Raw genomic sequence first — 12,313 nt, 5'->3', positions numbered from 1 at the left:
GACTCTGGTAACTAATGATGACCAGACGGGAGGCGGGTTAGTGCTATACAGAATCCTTTGGGACGTCCCTTCCCAAAAACCTAACTTTAATAACCCCAAAACTTCATAACTATAACCTTTACCTAAAATTACATTTTAACTTCAATTAGGGGGGGACGGGACGTCACAAGGAGCCCGAATAACATGGACCACGGGATGAGACTACGGGTCGCCAAAGGGCTCATTCTACAAAAAGTCGAACGTTAGTGTACACTTCTAATGGAGATGATGATTTGATAAATTCTGCACCATTCTTTATTAGAATGTTAGGTGACACAACACATGGTGGAAAAGCGCATACCAAGGTTTAGTTTAATGAATGTATATCCATGTTTGTGATGTTATTTTCCATACGTGAATCTCTCTCTGTCATGAAAAAAATAAAATAAATAGACAGGCAACAGTTCAGTCACAAAACATCCTGAAAACGATTTTTATTGAGCCATCACTTGTCACAACAATTTACATAATATAATGTTTATTTATTTATTTATTTTTTTACATGTTATGCTTTTGACGTTCATTATCAAGGAAATCCTGATAGATATGTCCTGTGCAAGACAGTTGGCGACAGAGTGTCTCAGCGGCACCCTAATCTCTATATAGTGCACTACTTTAGACCAGAGCCCTATTGCCTATATAGTGAAATACTTTAGACCAGAGCCCTATTCCCTATATAGTGCACTACTTTAGACCAGAGTATGGTATATGGTGACTATCAGGGACTGTATTCATAATGCAGATGGTATCATCTCTGTCCCTCCCATCTTCAACAACAGACCAACCTGTTATCATCTGTCTCTCCCATCCTCAACAACAGGCTAACCTGTTATCATCTATGTCCCCTCCCATCTTCAACAACAGACCAACCTGTTATCATCTCTGTCCCTCCCATTTTCAACAACAGACTAACCTGTTATCATCTCTGTCCCTCCCATCTTCAACAGACCAACCTGTTATCATCTCTGTCTCTCCCATCTTCAACAACAGACCAACCTGTTATCATCTCTGTCCCTCCCATCTTCAACAACAGACCAACCTGTTATCATCTATATCCCCTCCCATCTTCAACAACAGACTAACCTGTTATCATCTCTGTTTATATAGCGAATGGCTGACATGGCTTCTGACTGAGGAGAGCATATAGGGGGCGTCCCAATAATATCTCCAATCTTCTAAAGTATGCACTCGTTCACTGCTTCTCTCAAAACCCCAAAAGCCTTTGATTGGTGGAGGCATGGGTTAGTAGGAATCATCATATTTATTTATACCAAGTCATTTCCTTTGAAAAAGCTGTGAAGGGAAATGAACAAGTGCACACTCTGGGAGGAAGGAGAGATGATTGGGGACACACTTATGTCGCTATCAATCATCCAAAATCCCCCATGAGCCAATAGGAACGTTTAGGTGACGATTGTGATCCCGCCTTTTAAGATCAAGAGTTTTTTTTTTTCTCTCTCTCTCTCTCTCTGTCTCTCTCTGTCTCTCTCTGTCTCTCTCTGTCTCTCTCTGTCTCTCTCTGTCTCTCTGTCTGTCTCTCTCTCTCTCTCTCTGTCTCTGTCTCTCTCTCTGTGTCTCTCTCTCTCTCTGTCTCTCTCTCTGTCTCTCTGTCTCTCTCCCAAATGAAAACCACGGAAAGTGTGTATGTATGGGTGTGTAAACACTGTCGTTTTTTATTTTTAGCATCATCATCATCATCGTCATCGTGACAAACACAACAAGGTTGTTAGTTAAGGTATGTGCATAGCAGTCTGAGCTGTGTTTTAAACCAGAGTAGAAAACACCAGTCTGAGCTGTGTTTTAAACCAGAGTAGAAAACACCAGTCAGAGCTGTGTTTTAAACCAGAGTAGAAAACACCAGTCTGAGCTGTGTTTTAAACCAGAGTAGAAAACACCAGTCTGAGCTGTGTTTTAAACCAGAGTAGAAAACACCAGTCTGAGCTGTGTTTTAAACCAGAGTAGAAAACACCAGTCTGAGCTGTGTTTTAAACCAGAGTAGAAAACACCAGTCTGAGCTGTGTTTTAAACCAGAGTAGAAAACACCAGTCTGAGCTGTGTTTTAAACCAGAGTAGAAAACACCAGTCTGAGCTGTGCTTTAAACCAGAGTAGAAAACACCAGTCAGAGCTGTGCTTTAAACCAGAGTAGAAAACACCAGTCTGAGCTGTGCTTTAAACCAGAGTAGAAAACACCAGTCTGAGCTGTGTTTTAAACCAGAGTAGAAAACACCAGTCAGAGCTGTGCTTTAAACCAGAGTAGAAAACACCAGTCAGAGCTGTGTTTAAACCAGAGTAGAAAACACCAGTCAGAGCTGTGTTTTAAACCAGAGTAGAAAACACCAGTCAGAGCTGTGTTTTAAACCAGAGTAGAAAACACCAAGTCAGAGCTGTGTTTGAAACCAGAGTAGAAAACACCAGTCAGAGCTGTGCTTTACACCAGAGTAGAAAACACCAGTCAGAGCTGTGTTTTAAACCAGGGTAGAAATCACCAGTCAGAGCTGTGTTTGATACCAGAGTAGAAAACACAAAGGGACTACTATGTACACAGCCAAGTGCTTCACTCTTCTCATAGAGGTAGAAAGAGAACTCATCAGACCAGGTTATATCCATCTACAGCCCTCTTTCTACCTCTATGCTCTTTCTCTAATAATGGTACATGGGGCCAGCCCTGTTCTAGAATCACCATCTGTTCTAGAATCACCATCTGTTCTAGAATCACCATCTGTTCTAGAATCACCATATGTTCTAGAATCAACATATGTTCTAGAATCAACATATGTTATAGAATCCGCCCCTGTTCTAGAATCCGCCCCTGTTCTAGAATCCGCCCCTGTTCTAGAATCCACCCCTGTTCTAGAATCCACCCCTGTTCTAGAATCCACCCCTGTTCTAGAATCCACCCCTGCTCTAGAATCCACCCCTGTTCAAGAAGCACCACTGTTGTCAACTAGGGTTTTGCAGGTACAGAGGGTTAGTTTGAGGGGACTGAGGGGTGGTTATATTTGGTTAGTTTGAGGGGCGTCAGGGATGTTATGGTCCGGGCGTGTCAGGCGGTGTGAGCGTCTCCGTCGGGGCTGAAGTAGTACCTAACGGGGGGTCCAGGAAGGTCCTCATCACCATCTGACTCTGGAGCGAAGGACACGGTCAGGTCAACATAGCGACGGTCTACAGACGGTTTGATCAACTTCTGCATCCTGGGAGAGGAGGGAGGGGGGGGGGGGGGGGGGGAGATGGGGGGAGGAGATGGTGGAGGGAGGAGAGGGAGGAGGGAGGAGATGGTGGAGGGAGGAGAGGGTGGAGGGAGGAGAGGGTGGAGGGGGGGAGAGGGAGGGGGGAGAGGGGGAGGGAGGAGAGGGAGGAGAGGGGGGAGGGAGAAGAGAGGGTGGGAGGAGAGGGGGAGGGAGGAGAGGAGGGAAGAGAGGGGGAGGGAGGAGAGGGAAGAGAGGGGGAGGGAGGAGACGAGGGAGGAGAGGGAGGAGAGGAAGGAGAGGGAGGAGAGGGAGGAGAGGGGGAGGGAGGAGAGGGGGAGGGAGGAGGGGGAGGAGAGGGGGAGGGAGGAGACGAGGGAGGAGAGGGGGAGGGAGGAGAGGGAGGAGATGGGGAGGGAGGAGAGGGAGGAGGGAGGAGAGGGAGGAAGGGGAGGAGAGGGAGGAGAGGGGGGAGGGAAGAGAGGGAGGAGAGGGGGGAGGAGAGGGAGAAGGGTGGGGGAGAGGGAGGAGGGGGGAGGGAGGGATAGAGGGGGGAGGTGGAGGAGAGGGGGGAGGAGAGGGGGGGAGGGAGGAGAGGAGAATGAGAGATTAAGATTCACAGTGATTCAGGAGGACAGTGTGTGTGTGTGTGTGTGTGTGTGTGTGTGTGTGTGTGTACATGTGTGTGTGTGTGTGTGTACGTGTGTGTGTGTGTGTGTGTGTGTGTGTGTGCTTACGTTAGTTTCAGTCTCTTGTTGTGTCCTGGCATCACAGGAACATAGAGCATCTTCACTCCATGGACAACCATGGTAGGTTCTATCCCATAATTCACCTGTAATACAACACAGTCAACACCATGGTAGGTTCTATCCCATAATTCACCTGTAATACAACACAGTCAACACCATGGTAGGTTCTATCCCATAATTCACCTGTAATACAACAGTCAACACCATGGTAGGATCTATCCCATAATTCACCTGTAATACAACACAGTCAACACCATGGTAGGATCTATCCCATAATTCACCTGTAATACAACAGTCAACACCATGGTAGGTTCTATCCCATAATTCACCTGTAATACAACAGTCAACACCATGGTAGGTTCTATCCCATAATACCACACAGTCAACACCATGGTAGGATATATCCCATAATTCACCTGTAAAACAACAGTCAACACCATGGTAGGATCTATCCCATAATTCACCTGTAATACAACAGTCAACACCATGGTAGGTTCTATCCCATAATTCACCTGTAATACAACACAGTCAACACCATGGTAGGAACTATCCCATAATTCACCTGTAATACAACACAGTCAACACCATGGTATGATGTATCCCATAATACCACACAGTCAACACCATGGTAGGCTCTATCCCATAATTCACCTGTAATACAACACAGTCAACACCATGGTAGGTTCTATCCCATAATTCACCTGTAATACAACACAGTCAACACCATGGTAGGTTCTATCCCATAATACACCTGTAAAACAACACAGTCAACACCATGGTAAGATATAGCCCATAATACAAGACAGTCAACACCATGGTAGGTTCTATCCCATAATTAACCTGTAATACAACACAGTCAACACCATGGTAGGCTCTATCCCATAATTCACCTGTAATACAACACAGTCAACACCATGGTAGGATCTATCCCATAATTCACCTGTAATACAACACAGTCAACACCATGGTAGGATCTATCCCATAATACAACACAGTCAACACCACGGTAGGCTCTATCCCATACTTCACCTGTAACACAACACAGTCAACACCATGGTAGGATCTATCCCATAATACAACACAGTCAACACCATGGTAGGCTCTATCCCATAATTAACCTGTAATACAACACAGTCAACACCATGGTAGGATCTATCCCATAATACAACACAGTCAACACCATGGTAGGAACTATCCCATAATACAACACAGTCAACACCATGGTAGGTTCTATCCCATAATTCACCTGTAATACCACACAGTCAACACCATGGTAGGTTCTATCCCATAATTCACCTGTAATACAACACAGTCAACACCATGGTAGGTTCTATCCCATAATTCACCTGTAATACAACACAGTCAACACCATGGTATGATGTATCCCATAATTCACCTGTAATACAACACAGTCAACACCATGGTAGGATCTATCCCATAATACCACACAGTCAACACCATGGTAGGCTCTATCCCATAATTCACCTGTAATACAACACAGTCAACACCATGGTAGGTTCTATCCCATAATTCACCTGTAATACAACACAGTCAACACCATGGTAGGTTCTATCCCATAATACACCTGTAAAACAACACAGTCAACACCATGGTAAGATATAGCCCATAATACAAGACAGTCAACACCATGGTAGGTTCTATCCCATAATTAACCTGTAATACAACACAGTCAACACCATGGTAGGCTCTATCCCATAATTCACCTGTAATACAACACAGTCAACACCATGGTAGGATCTATCCCATAATTCACCTGTAATACAACACAGTCAACACCATGGTAGGATCTATCCCATAATACAACACAGTCAACACCACGGTAGGCTCTATCCCATACTTCACCTGTAACACAACACAGTCAACACCATGGTAGGATCTATCCCATAATACAACACAGTCAACACCATGGTAGGCTCTATCCCATAATTAACCTGTAATACAACACAGTCAACACCATGGTAGGATCTATCCCATAATACAACACAGTCAACACCATGGTAGGAACTATCCCATAATACAACACAGTCAACACCATGGTAGGTTCTATCCCATAATTCACCTGTAATACAACACAGTCAACACCATGGTAGGATCTATCACATAATTCACCTGTAATACAACACAGTCAACCCCATGGTAGGCTCTATCCCATAATACAACACAGTCAACACCATGGTAGGATCTATCCCATAATACAACACAGTCAACATCATGGTAGGTTCTATCCTATAATTCACCTGCAATACAACACAGTCAACACCATGGTAGGCTCTATCCCATAATACAACACAGTCAACACCATGGTAGGATCTATCCCATAATACAACACAGTCAACACCATGGTAGGATCTATCCCATAATACAACACAGTCAACACCATGGTAGGATCTATCCCATAATACAACACAGTCAACACCATGGTAGGATCTATCCCATAATACAACACAGTCAACACCATGGTAGGTTCTATCCCATACTTCTCCTGTAATGCAACACAGTCAACACCATGGTAGGATCTATCCCATAATACAACAGTCAACACCATGGTAGGATATATCCCATACTTCTCTGGTAATACAACACAGTCAACCCTATGGTAGGATCTATCCCATAATACAACAGTCAACACCATGGTAGCATCTATCCCATACTTCTCTGGTAATACAACACAGTCAACACCATGGTAGGATCTATCCCATAACACAGCACAGTCAACCCCATGGTAGGCTCTATCCCATACTTCACCTGTAACACAACACAGTCAACACCATGGTAGGTTCTATCCCTTAATACAACACAGTCAACCCCATGGTAGGAATTACAACATATTTCTCCTGTAATACAACACAGTCAACACCATGGTAGGTTCTATCCCATAATACAACACAGTCAAACCCATGGTAGGATTAACCCATAATACACCTGTAATACCACACAGTCAACACCATGGTAGGATAAATCCCATAATACTACACAGTCAACACCATGGTAGGATCTATCCCATAATACAACACAGTCAACACCATGGTAGGATATATCCCATAATACAACACCATGGTAGGCCCTATCCCATAATTCACCTGTAATACAACACAGTCAACACCATGGTAGGATCTATCCCATAATACCACACAGTCAACACCATGGTAGGCTCTATCCCATAATACAACACAGTCAACACCATGGTAGGATCTATCCCATAATACAACACAGTCAACACCATGGTAGGCTCTATCCCATAATTAACCTGTAATACAACACAGTCAACACCATGGTAGGATCTATCCCATAATACCACACAGTCAACACCATGGTAGGATCTATCCCATAATACAACACAGTCAACACCATGGTAGGCTCTATCCCATAATTCACCTGTAATACAACACAGTCAACACCATGGTAGGCTCTATCCCATAATTCACCTGTAATACAACACAGTCAACACCATGGTAGGATCTATCCCATAATACCACACAGTCAACACCATGGTAGGATCTATCCCATAATACCACACAGTCAACACCATGGTAGGTTCTATCCCATAATACAACACAGTCAACACCATGGTAGGATCTATCCCATAATTCACCTGTAATACAACACAGTCAACACCATGGTAGGATCTATCCCATAATACAACGCAGTCAACACCATGGTAGGATCTATCCCATAATACCACACAGTCAACACCATGGTAGGATCTATCCCATAATACAACTCAGTCAACACCATGGTAGGATCTATCCCATAATACAACACAGTCAACACCATGGTAGGCTCTATCCCATAATACAACTCAGTCAACACCATGGTAGGATCTATCCCATAATACAACTCAGTCAACACCATGGTAGGCTCTTTTCTATACTTAATTAATATAGTAATGAATGTGTCTCACCAACACTGCGTTGATGAAGTCAGAGAGGGAGAAGTGTTGGTGACCCCACACAGTCCAGCGGTCCCAGATAGAGAAAGAGATGTCTTCCCTGAGGAGGAGAACACACATTCAGGACTCAGTGACAGAAACAGGGAAACAAACAGAGAGAGAGACAGACACCGATAGAGAGAGAGGGAGACAGAGAGAGAGAGAGAGAGAGAGGGAGAGAGGGAGACAGAGAGAGAGGGAGAAAGAGAAAGAGAGAGAAAGAAGTGTTAGAGACCACACAGCCCAGAGGTCCCAAATAGAGAAAGAAAGAAAGAGATGTATTTTCTATCTGTACGTGTGTATGTACAGGTGTGTGTGTGTGTCTGTGTGCAGGTGTGTGTGTGTGTGTGTGTGTACAGCTGTGTGTGTACAGGTGTGTGTGTGTGTGTGTACAGGTGTGTGTGTACAGGTGTACGTGTGTATGTACAGGTGTGTGTGTGTGTCTGTGTGCAGGTGTGTGTGTGTGTGTGTGTACAGGTGTGTGTGTGTGTGTGTACAGGTGTGTGTGTGTACAGGTGTGTGTGTGTGTGTGTGTGTGTGTACAGGTGTGTGTGTGTGTGTTCAGGTGTGTGTACAGGTGTGTATGTGTACAGGTGTGTGTGTACAGGTGTGTATGTGTACAGGTGTGTATGTGTACAGGTGTGTGTGTACAGGTGTGTGTGTGTGTGTACAGGTGTGTGTTCAGGTGTGTGTGTACAGGTGTGTGTGTGTACAGGTGTGTGTGTTCAGGTGTGTGTGTACAGGTGTGTGTGTTCAGGTGTGTGTGTTCAGGTGTGTGTGTGTGTACAGGTGTGTGTGTACAGGTGTGTGTGTACAGGTGTGTCTCTCCTACCTGATCTGTGTTCTCTTGACAGGTGCAGCCTCGGTGAGGACCATGACAGGAATGGCCAGGTTGAAGAAACAGTTGTTGAACGACTCAAACCCGTATCCTCCCACCACCTTCACCAGCTCCAACGACACCTGGGGACCACAGCACAACCACTCACTGACGACTCTCCAGACGACTCCCCAGACGACTCCCCCCCCAGACGACCTCCCAGACGACTCCCCCCAGACGACCCCCCCCAGACGACCCCCCCAGACGACCCCCCCAGACTACCCCCCAGACGACCCGCCAGACGACCTCCCAGACAACCCCCCAGATGACTCCCAGACAACCCCCCAGATGACTCCCAGACAACCCCCCAGACAACCCCCCAGACGACTCCCAGACGACCCCCCAGACGACTCCCAGACAACCCCCCAGACGACTCCCAGACAACCCCCCAGACGACTCCCAGACAACCCCCAGACGACCCCCAGACGACCCCCCAGACGACCCCCCAGACGACCCCCCAGACGACTCCCAGACGACTCCCAGACGACTCCCAGACGACTCACTTCAACAGCCAAAACTACACAGCGCTGAATTCATTGGTACGTTCTATTTAGTTCTGTGACTGAATCAGACAAGCAGATTCCGTAAAACCAATTCAACACCACGAAGAAGAGATCCAAGCTTTTTAAAGAACCCATTCAACTGATAAACATCTGATTCAGTCATTTCTACCATCTAAAACCATTACAGCTGGGAGTCTTCTTGGGTAAGTCTCTAAGCATCATTACAGCTGGGAGTCTTCTTGGGTAAGTCTCTAGGAGTCATTACAGCTGGGAGTCTTCCTGGATAAGTCTCTAGGAGTCATTACAGCTGGGAGTCTTCTTGGGTAAGTCTCTAGGAGTCATTACAGCTGGGAGTCTTCCTGGATAAGTCTCTAGGAGTCATTACAGCAGATTAGAGTCTTTCTTGGGTAAGTCTCTAGGAGTCATTACAGCTGGGAGTCTTCTTGGGTAAGTCTCTAAGAGTCATTACAGCAGATTAGAGTCTTCCTGGGTAAGTCTCTAGGAGTCATTACAGCTGGGAGTCTTCCTGGGTAAGTCTCTAGGAGTCATTACAGTTGGGAGTCTTCTTGGGTAAGTCTCTAGGAGTCATTACAGCTGGGAGTCTTCTTGGGTAAGTCTCTAGGAGTCATTATAGCTGGGAGTCTTCTTGGGTAAGTCTCTAGGAGTCATTACAGCTGGGAGTCTTCTTGGGTAAGTCTCTAGGAGTCATTACAGCAGATTAGAGTCTTCTTGGGTAAGTCTCTAAGAGTCATTACAGCAGATTAGAGTCTTCTTGGGTAAGTCTCTAAGAGTCATTACAGCAGATTAGAGTCTTCTTGGGTAAGTCTCTAGGAGTCATTACAGCTGGGAGTCTTCTTGGGTAAGTCTCTAGGAGTCATTACAGCAGATTAGAGTCTTCTTGGGTAAGTCTCTAAGAGTCATTACAGCAGATTAGAGTCTTCTTGGGTAAGTCTCTAGGAGTCATTACAGCAGATTAGAGTCTTCTTGGGTAAGTCTCTAAGAGTCATTACAGCAGATTAGAGTCTTCTTGGGTAAGTCTCTAGGAGTCATTACAGCAGATTAGAGTCTTCTTGGGTAAGTCTCTAAGAGTCATTACAGCAGATTAGAGTCTTCTTGGGTAAGTCTCTAGGAGTCATTACAGCAGATTAGAGTCTTCTTGGGTAAGTCTCTAAGAGTCATTACAGCAGATTAGAGTCTTCTTGGGTAAGTCTCTAGGAGTCATTACAGCAGATTAGAGTCTTCTTGGGTAAGTCTCTAAGAGTCATTACAGCAGATTAGAGTCTTCTTGGGTAAGTCTCTAGGAGTCATTACAGCAGATTAGAGTCTTCTTGGGTAAGTCTCTAAGAGTCATTACAGCAGATTAGAGTCTTCTTGGGTAAGTCTCTAGGAGTCATTACAGCAGATTAGAGTCTTCTTGGGTAAGTCTCTAGGAGTCATTACAGCAGATTAGAGTCTTCTTGGGTAAGTCTCTAAGAGTCATTACAGCAGATTAGAGTCTTCTTGGGTAAGTCTCTAAGAGTCATTACAGCAGATTAGAGTCTTCTTGGGTAAGTCTCTAAGAGTCATTACAGCAGATTAGAGTCTTCTTGGGTAAGTCTCTAAGAGTCATTACAGCAGATTAGAGTCTTCTTGGGTAAGTCTCTAAGAGTCATTACAGCAGATTAGAGTCTTCTTGGGTAAGTCTCTAAGAGTCATTACAGCAGATTAGAGTCTTCTTGGGTAAGTCTCTAAGAGCTTTACACACCCGGATTGTACAATATTAACCCATTATTATTTTCATAATTCTTCAAGCTCTGTCCAGACGGCCATTTAAGTCTTTCCATAAATTTACAAGGCTTGTAAAGGCCTTGTGTTGTGGTTAATTGTCCTGTTGAAAGGTGAATTTGTCTCCTAGTATCTGTTGGAAAGCAGACTGAACCATGTTTTCCTCTCAGATTTTACCTGCTTAGCTCTGTTCCGTTTGTTTAAAAAACACCCTTGCCGATGACAAGCATACCCAACACATGATGCAGCCACTACCTAGACCACCCTGGACCACAACTAGACCGCCCTGACCACCATGACCACAACTAGACCACCCTTGACCACCCTGACCACAACTAGACCACCCTCGACCACCCTGACCACAACTAGACTACCCTAGACCACAACTAGACCTCCCTAGACCACAACTAGACCTCCCTAGACCACCCTGACCACAACTAGACCACCCTAGACCACAACTAGACCACCCTAGACCACAACTAGACCACCCTCGACCACCCTGACCACCCTGACCACAACTAGACCACCCTGACCACAACTAGACCACCCTAGACCACAACTAGACCTCCCTAGACCACAACTAGACCACCCTCGACAACCCTGACCACAACTAGACCACCCTAGACCACAACTAGACCACCCTAGACCACCCTAGACCTCTCTAGACCACAACTAGACCACCCTAGACCACAACTAGACCATCCTCGACCACAACTAGACCACCCTCGACCACAACTAGACCACCCTCGACCACCCTGACCACCCTAGACCACAACTAGACCACCCTAGACCACAACTAGACCACAACTAGACCCCAACTAGACCACCCTAGACCACTCTAAACCACAACTAGACCACCCAATACCCCAACTAGACCACCCTGGACTACAAGTAGACCACCCTAGACCACCCAATACCCCAACTAGACCACCCTGGACCACAAGTAGACCACCCTAGACCGCCCTCGACCGCCCTAGACCACCCTCGACCTCTGATGTCACGGAGTGTGTGCGCTCGTGCGCTGTCTCACCAGCCCGGCGACGGCGGCGGTAGCCGTGGCGATGGCGGGGATGATCTTCCCGGCGATGCGTTTGGTCTTGAGGCGGTCGGCCACCTCGATGGAGTACATCCTGGCCCTGAGGGAGGAGGCCGACGCCACGAAGTCCATGTGGCCGTTGAGGTCATCGTCCTTCTCGAACACCTGGGGAGACATCCGTAACCTCTCTGTAGTACACACACACACAGA

At 46.0% G+C, this 12,313-nt stretch overlaps 1 protein-coding gene across 1 annotated transcript in view; it reads right to left on the bottom strand.

Moving 5' to 3' along the window:
• Positions 1–1,686: 1,686 nt before the first annotated feature.
• LOC110514691 (ubiquitin-like modifier-activating enzyme 6) overlaps positions 1,687–12,313 on the bottom strand; it is a 54,869-nt gene continuing 44,242 nt past the window's right edge. The window contains exons 29-33 of the mRNA XM_036934367.1: positions 12,098–12,291; positions 8,756–8,883; positions 7,897–7,984; positions 3,963–4,057; positions 1,687–3,231 (exon numbers count right to left, since the gene is read on the bottom strand). Of these exons, the coding sequence (XP_036790262.1) occupies positions 3,084–3,231; positions 3,963–4,057; positions 7,897–7,984; positions 8,756–8,883; positions 12,098–12,291 (653 nt within the window). The 3' untranslated portion in view covers positions 1,687–3,083. The remainder of the gene's footprint in view (positions 3,232–3,962; positions 4,058–7,896; positions 7,985–8,755; positions 8,884–12,097; positions 12,292–12,313) is intronic.

The sequence above is a fragment of the Oncorhynchus mykiss genome, chromosome 10, assembly GCF_013265735.2.
Source record: "Oncorhynchus mykiss isolate Arlee chromosome 10, USDA_OmykA_1.1, whole genome shotgun sequence".
NCBI classification, from domain to species: Eukaryota; Metazoa; Chordata; class Actinopteri; order Salmoniformes; family Salmonidae; genus Oncorhynchus; species Oncorhynchus mykiss.
This window is presented reverse-complemented; position numbering and strand designations above follow the sequence as displayed.